This window comes from Argopecten irradians, chromosome 3 (genome assembly GCF_041381155.1).
Source record: "Argopecten irradians isolate NY chromosome 3, Ai_NY, whole genome shotgun sequence".
In the NCBI taxonomy this organism is placed as follows: domain Eukaryota; kingdom Metazoa; phylum Mollusca; class Bivalvia; order Pectinida; family Pectinidae; genus Argopecten; species Argopecten irradians.
This window is the reverse complement of record NC_091136.1, coordinates 26,933,386-26,950,200: the sequence shown is the minus strand read 5'-3', so window position 1 is coordinate 26,950,200 and position 16,815 is coordinate 26,933,386. Positions and strand designations below refer to the sequence as shown.

At 36.2% G+C, this 16,815-nt stretch overlaps 1 protein-coding gene across 2 annotated transcripts in view; it reads left to right on the top strand.

Moving 5' to 3' along the window:
• The window catches only part of LOC138318037 (GTP cyclohydrolase 1-like), a 54,098-nt gene that overhangs the window by 33,636 nt on the left and 3,647 nt on the right, over positions 1–16,815 (top strand). Inside the window, exons 4-6 of one of the 2 annotated variants that reach the window (XM_069260075.1) lie at positions 2,625–2,656; positions 2,973–3,057; positions 13,371–13,465. In XM_069260075.1, the coding sequence (XP_069116176.1) occupies positions 2,625–2,656; positions 2,973–3,057; positions 13,371–13,465 (212 nt within the window). Of the gene's footprint in view, positions 1–2,624; positions 2,657–2,972; positions 3,058–13,370; positions 13,514–16,815 lie in introns of both variants that reach the window. The other variant, XM_069260074.1, reaches the window with a different exon arrangement.

Sequence of the window (16,815 nt, the reverse complement as noted above, 5' to 3'; positions counted from 1 at the left end):
CCTACAGGCCGCCATCTTTGATTTTGATAGCTGAAGTTTATTACCACTATTTCTCAGAAAGTACTGAAGGGACCTTTCTCAAATTTCATATGCAGGTTCCTCTAGGGACTTAGTTGTTTATATTACATTTTGGGACTGATTGGTCAACAAGATGGCCAAAAGACTGCCATTTTGGATTTTGATAATTGAAGTTTGTTACCCCTATTTCTCAGATCTCAAATTGCATGTGCAGATTCCCCTATGTCCCTAGTTGTGCATATTGCATTTGCAGACAGATTTTTGAACAAGATGGCCGATAGGACGCCATTTTGGATTTTGTTACTTGAAGTTTGTCACTGCTATTTCTCAGAAAGTGCAGAAGTGATCTGTCTCAAATTTCATGTGCAGGTTCCCCTAGCACATTAGTTGTGCAGATTGCATTTTGGGACAATCGGTGAACAAGATGGTCAACAGGTAGCCATCTTGAATTTTGATAAATGTTTGTTACTGCTATATATCTCAGAAAGTACTGAACGGGTCTTTCTTAAATTGCACATGTAGTATGTAGTTAATTTTTCAAAAGCAGAGGAAAGATCCCTCTTTCCATGGTCAGACATAGATCATTCATTGGTGGTGCCAAGATCCCTTTGGGATCTCTTATTGAATTGGAGAAATATCTTTTCTGTAATGTGGTGAAATTTTTTATCGAACATTAAGACTATAATGGAACAATAGTGACCAATAAAACTTTTTAAAATCATGGTTAGTTCAAATCTTTATCAGTTTTCTGAAGAATCAGAGAACATTCAATAATACATGTGTACAAGTTTTTAAAATATCTGGACCTGTCATCTTTAAGTGATCCCTAATATTAATAGGACAAAAAAGTAAGTAAACCCAAATCTTTGTAGACTAAAAAAAAAAATTTTCATTTCTCTTATTTATTATACATCTGTAAATAGTTCTTTCCATAACAATAAATTCAGACCATCAAATGCTATTTTGGGGGAGTTATTGCTAAAAGCGTACACAGAAAATGGACGCAGTGGAGGGTAGCGCATGCCAATGGCTCCATAGTGGATTTATAGTTCCATCGCTTGATACGGTTTTACCCACTAGGACAACAAAATGCGACAAATTCTGGTATAATAAACCTGGATCAGGTTTCGTATGGTCTGGAAAAAGCATTTCCAAATAGATTAATTTGATAACATTTAGATTTTTCATCTGTTTTGGTGGAGCGGAGCTTGACAGAAGATTTCTGTTGTAACGGGATGAAACTTGCTGATACACACATCACAAATAAAGATTAATGATTTAATTTCCTCTCCACTAAGACTTTTCTGCATTTTATTGCTTGCCAGAATTTCAATATTTCTGTTTTTATTAATGAATTTCTGTCATGTTGGCAGGTTATGTAGAGCAACACAAAAGCGATGTATAAGTTTGCTGTTGCTCTTAAACCCCATTAGAGGTGGTACGGTTCAAGGCTATGCTAACAATCATCGCTGATATTGAATTTGTACTTCCATTATTCTTTTGTTATACATGTAAAACAACATGCTATCTGTAATGAAACCATCATTCAAGTCAAAAATCAAACATTTCAAAGTATTTAACACGAGCAGAATTTATAAAGGCAAAAAAATTGAGACACTTGATTTGAGAACAAGTGTCTATAAAGATGTCAAGCAGGTTCATCATGAATATAATTTTCTCCCATACTTAACAGGTGTATACCATGGTTGCTAGGGAAAAGATAACTCTGTCTTTTACCAGGGTAGGGAAAAGACAATTCACACACGCTTGACAATAATGTGACATCATTACTTTTGACGTCTCTGTGATGAAAATAATTCTGAACAACTGAATTTTTCTCTAAACTATGGGAGAAAAATAATCAAATATGGGTCTGTCAGGAAGACGGATATTTCAACCCCCGTGAAAGATTTTGGATGCCAACCCTGGACAAGCCTCATGTTGACTAGCCAAAATCTTTTACCTGAATCAAGATATCCCTGTCTGCTTGACAGACGTACTAAGATTCCATTAATCTGCTGTTAGTGGTAACCTCTTTTAATGCAGAGTAGACCTAGATTAGAACACCTGTCATTGTACACCTGTTCTGAAAACTAACGCTAGCTCTGAGTTAGAATCTCTAATGATGCTAAAAACGTAGTGCCTTTTTATTACTTCATAATTAGTGTATTTTGAAACAAATATAACTCGAACAAGAAAATTCATTAAAGGAGCACCTGTCTGATTGACATGTCACTTTATTGTGTAGCAGACCAGGGTTCGAACCCATAACCTAGACTTTAGCTGCATGCTGTGCTGATTGAACTAGCTAGTTACGGATGATTAACTCTGTTCAGTCCAGCAATTATTGCATAAATAATCATTAAGGATCTCAAATTGCTGAATGAATGATTAAGGAGTTTTTCTTCAAGCCTCCCTCAATTTTCCATCCCCTTGCTGGGGCACATAGTTGTTGAGAATTGCTTTGTTTGTCATCATATTATGATCATTCTAGCAAAGCATGTGGAAACGACCACAATCACAACCATGCTCCAATAATCCTATAGCTTCCCTTATAGAAGATTTTTAAGTAAACGTTTTAAACATGTGTTACTTTTTACTTGCAGGATTGTTGAAATCTACAGCAGAAGGCTACAAGGTAAGGGTGTGGTAAAGGTATTAAGGACTAAGTAACATAAATAGATTTTTGTGTTATGAAGTTGTGACACAAATCAGAGACTACTCTAAATAAACTGCAGAATTATTAAAGGAGTGGATGACTTTCTAATGAAAATTATCTGTTCATTGTTTTGTTACTATACATTGTTTAATTATGCCCTAATTAAAACTAGTACAGTATATAATTCATATTTCGTAATGTAAGAAGTGGAAATTTAGAATAGATACATGTATACATGTTAACATGTTTCTACATAATATAAAATGCCTATAAAATTATTTTTATTGATTTCCAGTACAAGAACGCCTTACCAAGCAGATAGCTGTGGCCATCACAGAAGCTATACAACCTTCTGGGGTAGGGGTGGTGATTGAAGCTACGTAAGTATTAATCTCTTACACTTGTAATCTAAAACGCTTATCCAGTTTTGAATATCAGATTTCATCATATCTAGATGTGGTTGGTTGGCATATTGTTTTGTCACCTGCAGCATGTACTCTGGCGACATATGTATATCTCCAAGTCGTCATCAACAATGATAGCAGTGGCGCCCACAGTGAGAGTTTGCTGTGATAATTTGTTGAACTTTTATATTAATTAGCTAAACAAAATCAAATGTCCAATGAACATGTTGTCAAGCTGTTTTTGTCGTTATCAACATCATCAGTTACACAGCTGCAATATTAATAAAAAATTTACAAAGCACTGTCTGATTTTGTTATAATTGATCATATATGCATGATAACAAATTGAATATTCTGTTTTCATTTTTATTTATTATATACTATATATTTTACTTTTATATTAATTAGTTAAACAAAATCAAATGTCATACACACCTTCCATACCAAAAGTACTTGCCTAGGGTTGCTTCACACCTCAGAAGGCCCATGGTCAAGGCCGTCACTTTTGAAAATTAGAAGAAAAAAAAAAATCCTAGCACTCCAACTTCAGTTACAGGCAATACTGTAAATTTGTGTAATTTTTTGAGGAGAAAATTTAACAAATTTAATTCCTCACAAATATGACTAAATATACACTATATTCATATCTATGAAAATCTTGTTTTGTGACTAATATTGTTGGGAGCCTCAAGTTCGGGAGGGCACATTTTTACATCAAGCAGATAAGTCTAGTGATGGTGGGCTATTCAAATTGCTTTTCGTCCATGGTCTGTCGTCCGTCCATCCGTCCGTCATTCCGTCCATTAACAATTCCTGTTACCGCTATTTCTCAGAAAGTGCTGAAGGGATCTTTACCAAATTTTATATGTAGATTCTCCTTGGGCCTTAGTTGTGCATATTGCATTTTGGGACCAATCGGTTTCATGTACAGGTTCCCCTAGGTCCTTTGTTATGCATATTGCATTTTGGTACCGATCAGTGAACAAAATGGCAGACAGCGCCATCTTAGATTTTGACAATTGAAGTTTGTTATTGCTATTTCTCAGAAAGTACTGAAGGGATCTGTCTCAAATTGCATGTGCAGGTTCCCCTAGGGGTCTAGTTGTTCATCTTGCATTTTGGGACCGATCAATGAAGAAGATTGCCGATAGGCCGCCATCTTAGATTTTGAGTTGAAGCTTGTTACCACGAATTCTCAGAAAGTACTAAAGTGATTTGTCTCAAATTTTATATGTAAGTTCCACTAGGACCTTATTTGTGCATATTTTGTAAACAATGAGCACTTCTGATGTGAATGATGTTTTCTACATTTTTAGCCCACCATCTGATCTATTCAAACAGCCTGTTGTCTGTGTTCTGTGGTCAGTCTGTCTGTCCTTCTGTCTGTCCTTCTGTCTGTCCTTCTGTCTGTCCTTCTGTTCGTCAGTTAACAATTCTTGTTACCGCTATTTCACAGAAAGTACTGAAGGGATCTTTCTCAAATTTCATATTTAGGTTTCTCTAGGACCCTAGTTTTGCATATTGTACTTTGGGATCAATCGGTGAGCAAGATGGCCAGGCAGCCATCTGTGATTTTGATAGTTAAAGTTTGAAGTGATCCTGCCCTGCAGGTAGGGGGATAGAATTGTTCCTGCTGCCCCTATTGCATGATCGTAAAAGGCGACTAAATTTAGGATCTTATCTTTTCTCTTCTTCCTAACTGTCTTTCTCTTTCCTAATGCCTCCTTTTTCACGGCCTCACTTTTGGCCTTGAGTTGAGCGTTCGCCCTTGTGAGGAAGGCTCTGGGTTCTGTCCCCTGGCCGAGACACACCAAAGTCTTTAAATGTGGTAGTTTCTGCTCCTGCTTAGCGCTCAGCATACAGGGAGTAGGATGACTGGTTCGCCCATTATCAGTATAATGTGACTGGGTGGGGTGTGTTGCTTGGTGTCTTCGGCGGCATGCTTCATTGATATAGCACTATAAAAAGGGCAACAGATGCACTATACAAGAAGATACAACATGAATATACTGCAGTCTCCCAAAACAGGCACCTCGCACTACATACACGCAGCACACCGCATACATGGGAGGCCGTTCTTACATGACCATAGCTGTTAAATGGACGTTAATTTATCAAACAAACAAACAAACAAACTGAAGGGATCTTTCTCAAATTTCACATCTAGGTTTCTCTAGGACCCTAGTTGTGCATATTGTATTTTGTGACTGATCGGTCAGCAAGATGGCCGACAGGCAGCCATCTTGTGTTTTGATAGTTAAAGTTTGTTACTGCTATTTCTCAGGCAGGTTTAGTAGACTAGGTTACAAATATGCAGGGTTTTGTTCAAGCTGTATAAACCAATGAATATGTTGTTAAGCTGTTTTTGTCGTTATCAACATCATCAGTTACACAGCTGCAATATTAATCAAACATTTACAAAGCACTGTCTGATTTTGTTATAATTGATCATATATACATGGTCACAAATTGAATATTATGTTTATCAAATGCCAAGTTTAGTCAAATTGCTATTTGGGATAAACTTGGATGAACAAAATAAATAAATTTATGGTAATAAATGTTTGATCTACATAAAGCTATAGTTACAGATGATCAACCCAGTCCAATACACTATTCTTCTATACATTGGAATAGTTTTAAATCACACCGAAATATTTCAAAATACAAAAATTATGCTGTTCTGTTTTAAATGTTCATGCACAAAATCTTGACTACCAGCCCTACCCAGTAGAGAAATTGACATAATCAAGCATGGGCCATTGGAACCTAGTGATTTCCTGACAGGATCCTAGTTTTAGAAAAATCCCAGCGAGACATATCCGATTTAATCTGGACAGTATATGCACTTTTTTTTGTAACATACCTTTTGCATTATTGTTCATAATATGTTAAATAATGAATACTTTTCATCAAATGGAACATGAAATGTTTTGCATAGACAATGAATTCAAACAAAAAGGTTTTAATTCAACTCAATTTCTGGACTTTCAAAATAGAAGTTGTATGTCGCCTACAATGCAAGGGTGCCACAGAGGTGTACCACTTTGTTGGCGTTGGTGTCAGTGTCCGAAAAAAAGGTTTCCATGAGATAACTTTAGTATTTATTGTCCAATTTCAACCAGATTCTATATACTGCTTTATATTAATGAGATCTCAAATGAGTTTGATGCTTTGGTTGTCAGAATCCGTCAATATTTGCGAGAGTTACAGGACTTTAAAATGGTCAAAACAGATAAATCCATTTCATATGTAGAAATGGACAAATGCTGAAGGAAGGATCAGGTTACAAAGAAGAAGGACATTGGTTTCAAAAGTAAGCATTTACAAAGAAGAAGGACATTGGTTTCAAAAGTAAGCATTGATAAAACAGAGTTTGGTAAAATGTTTGAATATTAATAGAAGTTAATATCCTCAGGGTACCAGAAGTCTTTGAAGAGCCCATTACTATAAGGGAGAACTGTGTGCAAGTTTGACCACTGCTATTACAAAGGCTTGGATACATTAGATTATTGATTTCTATTAATATTCAGGTCAAACTTTTAATCACACTCTGTTTTATCAATGCTCAGTTTTGTAACCAGGGTCCTTCTTTGTAAGAATTTAAAATATCTGCGAGTGTTAAATTGTTGAAATGAAGGGTTTGAATTCTTCATTCAAAAATTTAATTCATTCTGTTAAATTCATATTCTTCTGTTTGGAATTTAATTAGGAACATCTGTTTTTCCTCACGTACTTAATTGTAAGTTCAATCGGATGTGAGAGTTATAATTATAACCTACCTGATCAATTATTGATATTGATAGAACATCGATACAACCGGTGAAGTTCAAACACATGCTCAACATAGAAGTTATAGTTCAAATACAGCAGTGACTGTATTTCTGTGATGTTCACTGTATTTCGACAGTGCCACAGGCAGGTGAAATTGTTTATAATGTGTTGATCATTGACTATTGACACGTGTACTGTACTTACAACATATACATAACAAATGGTTGTAGAATTGGCTGTTATGATGACTATATCAATATTAATTGTGACTTACGTTAAAATTATTCAATTTTATTTAAATTCTGTCTGATTAAGGAAAACTTATGTACAGATAAGCATACAAAACTAGTTCATCATATTAACAAGAGCATAAAATAACAATATTAACATGTTGTCAATCTTTATCTTAATCTTAATGTCTGTCTAGTAAGGAATTATCCTTATGTGATTTTGGCCAGTGAATATCGGCATAAGGCTTGTAAGCCAAAATCCTTCATGAGGGTTTTAAGGTTCTGACCAGCCAAAATCCTTCATGAGAGTTGTAAGATGCTCGGACCAGCAAAAATCTTTCATGAGAGTTGTAAGATGCTGACCAGCAAAAATCCTTCATAAGAGTTGTAAGGTTCTGACAGCCAAAATCTTTCATGAGGGTTGTAAGATGCTGACCAGCTAAAATCCTTCATGAGCGTTGTAAGATGCTGATCAGCCAAAATCCTTCATGAGGGTTGTAAGATGCTCAAACCAGTCAAAATCCTTCATGAGCGTTGTAAGATGCTGATCAGCCAAAATCCTTCATGAGGGTTTTAAGGTTCTGACCAGCCAAAATCCTTCATGAGAGTTTTAAGGTTCTGACCAGCCAAAATCCTTCATGAGGATTTTAAATATAAGGTTCTGACCAGCCGAAATACTTCATGAGAGTTGTAAGATGCTTGGACCAGCCAAAATCCTTCATGAGAGTTGTAAGATGCTCGGACCAGCCAAAATCCATCATGAGAGTTGAAAGGTTCTGACCAGCAAAAATCTTTCATAAGGGTTGTAAGATTCTAACCAGCCAAAATCCTTCATGATGGTTGTAAGATGCTCGGACCAGCCAAAATCCTTCATGAGGGTTTTAAGGTTCTGACCAGCCAAAATCTTTCATGAGGTTTGTAAGATGCTGACCAGTAAAATTCCTTCATGAGAGTTGTAAGATGCTGACCAGCCAAAATCCTTCATGAAGGTTTTAAGGTTCTGACCAGCCAAAATCTTTCATGAGGTTTGTAAGATGTTGACCAGTTAAATTCCTTCATGAGAGTTGTAAGATGCTGACCAGCCAAAATCCTTCATGAAAGTTAAATATCCCTGATTATTTGATAGAACTATATTTTGATTAATTTTTAGCTCACCTGGCCTGAAGGGCCGGTGAGCTTATGTCATGGCGATTGTAACCAAATTTGGCCACAAACATCCTTGAGGGAAGTGAACAGAGTTTGTATAAATTTTGGCTCTGACCCCTTGGGGACAGGAGGGGCGGGGCTCAATAGAGGGAATAGAGGTCAATCCTTTAAAGCACTACTTGTCAAAGAGTTTTGCATGGAATGTCACCAATTGGCCAGAAACATCCTTGGGGAAGGAACAGAGTTTGTATACATTTTGGCTCTGACCCTCCGGGCAGAGGGGGGGCTCAAAGGGAAATAGAGGTAAATCCTTTAAATCGCTACTTGTCCTAGAGTTCTGCATGATTGTAACCAAATTTGGCCACAAGCATCTTAGGGAGGGAAACAGAACTGTATAAATTTTGGCTCTGACTCTCGGGGCAGGAGGGTAGGCCTAGGGAATTGCGGCAAATCCTTAATCGCTATAGTCTACAGTCTACATGGATTGTAACAAATCCTCTTTGGGGGAAGGGGAACAGAGTTTGTATACATTTTGGCTCTGACCCCTCCCGGGGCAGGAGGGGGGGGCTCCAAAGGGGAAATAGAGGTAAATCCTTTAAATCGCTACTTGTCCTAGAGTTCTGCATGGATTGTAACCAAATTTGGCCACAAGCATCTTTAGGGGAAGGGAAACAGAACTGGTATAAATTTTGGCTCTGACTCTCCGGGGGCAGGAGAGGTAGGGCCCTTTAGGGGAAATTGCGGCAAATCCTTTAAATCGCTATTAGTCATACAGCTCTACATGGATTGTAACCAAATTTGGCCAGAAAGATCTTTGGGGGAAGGGGAACAGAGCTTGTATACATTTTGGCTCTGACCCCTCCGGGGGCAGGAGGGGCGGGGCTCCATAGGGGAAATAGAGGTAAATCCTTTAAATCGCTACTTGTCCAAGAGTTCTGCATAGATTGTAACCAAATTTGGCCACAAGCATCTTTGGGGAAGGGAAACAGAACTGGTATAAATTTTGGCTCTGACCCCTCCAGGGGCAGGAGAGGTAGGGCCCTTTAGGGGAAATTGTGGCAAATCCTTTAAATCGCTACTAGTCATACAGCTCTACATGGATTGTAACCAAATTTGGCCAGAAAGATCTTTGGGGGAAGGGGAACAGAGTTTGTATAAATTTTGGCTCTGACCCCCCGGGGGCAGGATGGGCGGGGCCAATAGGGGAAATTGAGGCAAATCTTTTAAATCACTACTTGTCATAGAGTTCTGCATGGATTGTAACCAAATTTGGCCAGGAACATCCATAGGGGAAGGGGAACAGAACTGGAGGTTGTATAAATTTTGGCTCTGAACCCCTGGAGACAGGAGGGACAGGGCCCAATAGGTGAAATTGAGGCAAATCCTTTAAATTTCTACAAGTCATATAGATCTGAATGGATTGTAATCAAATTTGGCCAGAAATATCCATAGGGGAAGTGGAACAGATATGGAGGTTGTATAAATTTTGGCTCAGAACCCCCAGGGGCAGGGCCCAATAGGTGAAATTGAGGCAAATCCTTTAAATCGCTACTAGTTGTAGAGTTCTGCATGGATTGTAACCAAATTTGGCCAGAAACATATCTTTTGGGGGATGGGAACAAAGTTTTTATCAATTTTGTCTCTGACCCCCCGGGGGCAGGAAGGGTGGGGCCAAATAGGGAAAATTGCGCCAAATCCTTTAAATCGCTATTAGTCATATAGTTCTGCATAGATTGTAACCAAATTTGGCCAGAAACATCCTTCTGGAATAGGGAACAGTGTTTGATTAAATTTTGTCTCAGACCCCCCGGGGGCAGGAGGGGCGGGGCCCAATAGGTGAAATAGATTGAGGTACATTATATTGCTACTAGTCATAGAGTTCTGCATGGATTTTAACCAAATTTGGCCAGAAATATTGTCTGGGGATAGGAAACAGAGTTTGTTTAAATTTTGGGTCTGAACCCCTGGAGCAGAAAAAGTAGGGCCCCAATAGGGAAATTAGAGGTATATCTTTATATTCCTTCAAAAAAAAAAAAAAAGAATCTGTATTCAGAACATTTCTTGCCATCACAAACCAGGTGAGCGATACAGGCCCTCTAGGCATCTTGTTATTTATTTTAAGACTGATGTTGTCTTTGTCTGTCTATCCAGTATCAGTCATAAAATGCCAAGTTGGATGAACAAAATAAATAAATTTATGGTAATAAATGTTTGATCTACTTAAAGCTATAGTTACAAATGATCAACCCAGTCCAATACACTATTCCTGTACACATTGGAATAGTTTAAAATTACATCAAATTATAATTCATAAAAAATAATTCACAGATATAATTAGGTTCTAACAAAACTGGACAAAACATAAAATTGCCCCTCCCGTTTAACCCCAACTAACTCACAAGGGACTCCGACCTGACCTTAATCTTATGTCATATCATGATGTCCTAAACTCTGGATATCTGTAAACAAAAAATAATGTTTATCGGTCATGACCACCACACAGACCAAATTAACAGTCCTCCTTTAAAGGACAGATTACCTTTTAAAAGTAGTACTGAATTAGACTGTACAAATAGAGCATACAACATACCATTATAATGTGTACTTTCCACATTCTCAATGCAAATACATTGTTACAATACAAACAAAATAATAAAGAATGCAAACCATTTATTCACGACTGAAAAACTATTTTAAACAATGTTAAAAACTATGCACAAGGAAATTTAAAAAAAAAAAAAATCCTTCATACAGAATGAACTGCAAACGCTGTCTTGTAGATAAGTCAAAAGACCAAATTCCATGAATGCTTACCTAGTGAAAATGAAAATGAATTAATGATCAATTGAAAAATTACAATTTCACCCACAGAAAACATAATGAAAGTACTATAGAAGCAACATATTTGTAAGAAAAAATATTCTGAACAAACCAATTTGATAATAAGATCATGTAACTGAAACTACATACAACTTACAAGCTATTGATTAACAGTGAAAATATGGTGTTTTATAATGTTGCAGGTTGTAATGATCTTAAAAATTGTCTCCCCTTCTTTGCATTTGGGTTACATTGTATATAGGAATTGGTTATTTTTTGTTTTCTGTATCAAATCATTCAAATGTCATTTTAATTTACAGAATCAACTGTCTCTTTAAAGTTGAATTTCTTGTAATTTTTACTGTAACAATATGTCGTTTTAACATTTGATATTTGAATATGGACATGTAACTTGATGATTTAGCTCCCCAAAACCATATGTCAGTCTATAAAAGAGCCGAAATCTAGGGATCATATATTCCTGGTTTTGAATAAAACGCCTTCAATCTCCGCCATATTCATTACCTTCGGGTTTTGTCAGAATTCCGAATCGTATAACATGATTGACGTCCACACGTCCTGCACGTGGTGATCCAGGTAACTAGCGTAAGCACACATGTGTTTGTTTACATTTTCCTTCTGGCTAATATGAGCAAATCGTGCTGATTTATGTCAACAGAGCGAGTATTTGAAACATCTAATTCACACATTGCCGTTATTCAATATTGTGTGTATCAAAAATTGTAATATGCCAGCATTTATTTCTTTGTAGATCCAGTCTGCTGAGGTCGAACACGTGTTTTGTTTACGAGCAACTGTTGACATTTTTCTTGGTTTAACAGCTCTTGAGTGTTACTTCGAGATTGTCGCTGCGATGTTCGGAAGAGTTCGGAATGATTCGGCATCTTTCAAGCCTATTTTTACGTGTAAACGTTAAAAATATTTTTTTCACTTTTATAATTAAAATACTCCCAGTGCTGCAACTTAATAAAAAGTGGTAAAAGTAGAAAGTTTAAACCTCGGACAGCTGGAGAAAAATGTGTATAGCAACTATACAGTTTTTACTATAACAAAAAGAGCGAAAGTGATAGACCATACAACTTTAAGATCAGTATCTGGATTATATAAAAGAATATGTGTTTCATAGTGCTGATATTTTGATTAATTACTTGATATAAATGTTTGATTTGTTTTTCTATTTCAATTTTCATAACTTTAATCCTTTTTTTTAATAAATTTTTAGTTATGACTTAAATCATTTATGCAGAATGAGTGCAACAGATTCATATCAATTTTATAAATACATGTGTATAGTTTTAGTTCATCAGTGATCAATTTCTATAAGTGAACATTTCCTATTACATATGCCATCAGACAATAAAAACTGATCAACAGAAAAAACAGCAACCTGCCAGAAACATATTAATTAGTGCATCAAAATGGACAGAATTTTGCAGATGTTCCTGACTCTGTTAATGACGTATTGTTTCTTAAGCTGTCTTTATAGTTGATATTAATTCCGCTACAAATTGTAATGTTTGCAACAGACAAAATGCATGATATTTAAATTTCTAACATAAAATATGTACAGGATATGTACAACTAATACTACAGATGACATTAGCCACAATAAAAGTAGTTACATGTAAGTATCAGAAAGAAACGGTCCCTGGCATGGCAGTAAATATCTGTAAACCAGTTCTTCAATACATAAACTGTCTCATTTTTTGCACTCAAGTCATTATCAATTTCCGTGTATTTTCATGTGTGTTGCATACAATAAGCTCACACATTTTCTACTGTGTTGATATCATATGAACATTACCAATGTTTGATTTTGACAAATATGATGAATAAACTTGTTACTTCTTAACACTATGAATGTCTTCCGTAGTAGTTTGGTTTGCAAACATAAAGTAAAGATAAGGTTTTGTACTACCTGATGATCCACCAGCCTACTGCAGACTGTCACTGTATAATGAAGAAAGATTCCAAGTGAGACGAATTCTTGACGGATTTGGCACAGAGAACCCTGACATGTAGGGGAGTTGATTAAACTATAAAGGGTTCTTCAAAATTGTCCTCTATTAATGGACATATTTAATATATTTGTACAGCAGGGGGTATTAGTCCTTCACTTTGGCAACAGTTCTATTTGTTTTTTTATCAAAAAAAGAAAAAAAAAAAGAAAAGCAGAGAAAAGATCCATCAATGGTGGGCGCCAAGATCCCTCTGGGATATCTTGTTAATTCTTCAAATTCGGCTTTTATTGTTATATTCACGACTATTTTGTAAGAGACACTTTCATTTTTGTTACAGACACATGTGTATGGTGATGCGGGGGGTACAGAAGCTGAACAGTAAGACGGTGACAAGTACAATGCTTGGTGTATTCCGGGAGGATCCTAAAACACGTGAGGAGTTCCTCACTCTTACATGTTCGACCCGATAGATCACACACAGTAAGCAAACTAGTCTATAGCTTACTAACACACCACAGACTTACTAACATCTCCACACTAAAGTTTACTAACACAGACTAACTAACATCTCCACACTAAAGTTTACTAACACAGACTAACTAACATCTCTACACTAAAGTTTACTAACACAGACTTACTAACATCTCCACACCAAAGTTTACTAACACAGACTTACTAACATCTCCACACTAAAGTTTACTAACACAGACTAACTAACATCTCTACACTAAAGTTTACTAACACAGACTTACCAACATTTCCACACCACAGTTTACTAACACAGACTAACTAACATCTCTACACTAAAGTTTACTAACACAGACTTACCAACATCTCCACACCACAGTTTACTAACACAGACTAACTAACATCTCTACACTAAAGTTTACTAACACAGACTTTTAAACATTTCCACACTAAAGTTTACTAACACAGACTTTTTAACATTTCCACACTAAAGTTTACTAACACAGACTTACTAACATCTCCACACTAAAGTTTACTAACACAGACTTACAAACATCTCCACACCAAAGTTTACTAACACAGACTTACTAACATCTTCAATCTGAAGTTTACTTACACAGACTTACTAACATCTCCATACCAAAGTTTACTAATACAGACTTACTAACATCTCCACACTAAAGTTTACTAACACAGACTTACTAACATCTCCACACCAAAGTTTACTAACACAGACTTACTAACATCTCCACACCAAAGTTTACTAACACAGACTAACTAACATCTCTACACTAAAGTTTACTAACACAGACTTACTAACATCTCTACACTAAAGTTTACTAACACAGACTTACTAACATCTCCACACCAAAGCTTACTAACACAGACTAACTAACATCTCCACACTAAAGTTTACTAACACAGACCAACAAACATCTCCACACTAAAGCTTACTAACACAGACTAACTAACATCTCCACACTAAAGTTTACTAACACAGACTTACTAACATCTCTACACTAAAGTTTACTAACACAGACTTACTAACATCTCCACACCAAAGTTTACTAACACAGACTTACTAACATCTCCACACCAAAGTTTACTAACATCTTCACACTTACTAGCATCTCTACACTAAAGCTTACTAACACAGACTAACTAACATCTCCACACTAAAGTTTACTAACACAGACCAACAAACATCTCCACACTAAAGTTTACTAACACAGACTAACTAACATCTCTACACTAAAGTTTACTAACACAGACTTACTAACATCTCCACACCAAAGTTTACTAACACAGACTTACTAACATCTCCACACCAAAGTTTACTAACACAGACTTACTAACATCTCCACACCAAAGTTTACTAACACAGACTTACCAACATCTCCACACCAAAGTTTACTAACACAGACTTACCAACATCTCCACACCAAAGTTTACTAACACAGACTTACCAACATCTCCACACCAAAGTTTACTAACACAGACTTACTAACATCTCCACACCAAAGTTTACTAACACAGACTTACCAACATCTCCACACCAAAGTTTACTAACACAGACTTACTAACATCTCCACACTAAAGCTTACTAACACAGACTAACTAACATCTCCACACTAAAGTTTACTAACACAGACTTACTAACATCTCCACACCAAAGTTTACTAACACAGACTTACTAACATATTCAATCTAAAGTTTACTAACACAGACTTACTAACATCTCCACACCAAAGTTTTCTAACACAGTCTAACAAACATCTCCACACCAAAGTTTACTAACATAGACTTACTAACATATCCACACTAAAGTTTACTAACACAGACTTACAAACATCTCCACACCAAAGTTTACTAACATCTTCACACTTACTAGCATCTCTACACCAAAGTTTACTAACATAGACTTACCAACATCTCCACACCAAAGTTTACTAACACAGACTTACTAACATATTCAATCTAAAGTTTACTAACACAGACTTACTAACATCTCCACACCAAAGTTTACTAACACAGACTAACTAACATCTCCACACTAAAGTTTACTAACACAGACTTACTAACATCTCCACACCAAAGTTTACTAACACAGACTTACTAACATCTCCACACCAAAGTTTACTAACACAGACTTACTAACATCTCCACACCAAAGTTTACTAACACAGACTTACTAACATCTCCACACTAAAGTTTACTAACACAGACTTACTAACATCTCCACACTAAAGTTTACTAACACAGACTTACAAACATCTCCACACCAAAGTTTACTAACACAGACTTACTAACATCTCCACACTAAAGTTTACTAACACAGACTTACAAACATCTCCACACCAAAGTTTACTAACATCTTCACACTTACTAGCATCTCTACACCAAAGTTTACTAACATAGACTTACCAACATCTCCACACCAAAGTTTACTAACACAGACTTACTAACATATTCAATCTAAAGTTTACTAACACAGACTTACTAACATCTCCACACCAAAGTTTACTAACACAGACTTACCAACATCTCCACACCAAAGTTTACTAACACAGACTTACCAACATCTCCACACCAAAGTTTACTAACACAGACTTACCAACATCTCCACACCAAAGTTTACTAACACAGACTTACATGCTAAAAATACCATCAAGGTTCAGTCAAGAGACAAAAGTTCCATCACTACTGTGTTTTGGTCATCTGACTTGTAGGGTCAGAATGACCTACCTGACATAGTCCTGACCAAGTAATGTTATATTACAGTTCAATCTAAAATCCAAGATTGCCACCATTTTGAAAACACATTTTAAACTCCTCAAGTTCTGCTAGTGCAATTTAACCGAAACTTGTTTGAACTGATCCTGGCATGGTCCTTAGTATTGTACATTGACCTGTCTGTTCAAAACCCAAGGTTATCTTATTCAACTGGTGCCAAGGTTGTTAGATGATCATTAAGGCCTCTTGTTTCTACATTTGGTTGTTTTTCAAACAGTCGTCAAGACTTCATTTTAGTATCAAATTATATGATTTTTTCCCATAGAAAGAATATTAACTCTCATTTCGTTGGACAGCATTTTCATTACAAGGTAATTGTCTGTTGTCTACATTTTGTGATGTTAATGAATACCGAGGCATCCATCATTTGTCCGTCAACAATCTACTTCTCTATATTTACAATTTCACTATAGTCCCACTATGTGACCTTACCAAGCGCAGTTAGCATTCATATCACCATTGAACTTCAAGTGCTTAGTATGACGTCATTATCATTGTGACATCATAATTGTTATGTCAGT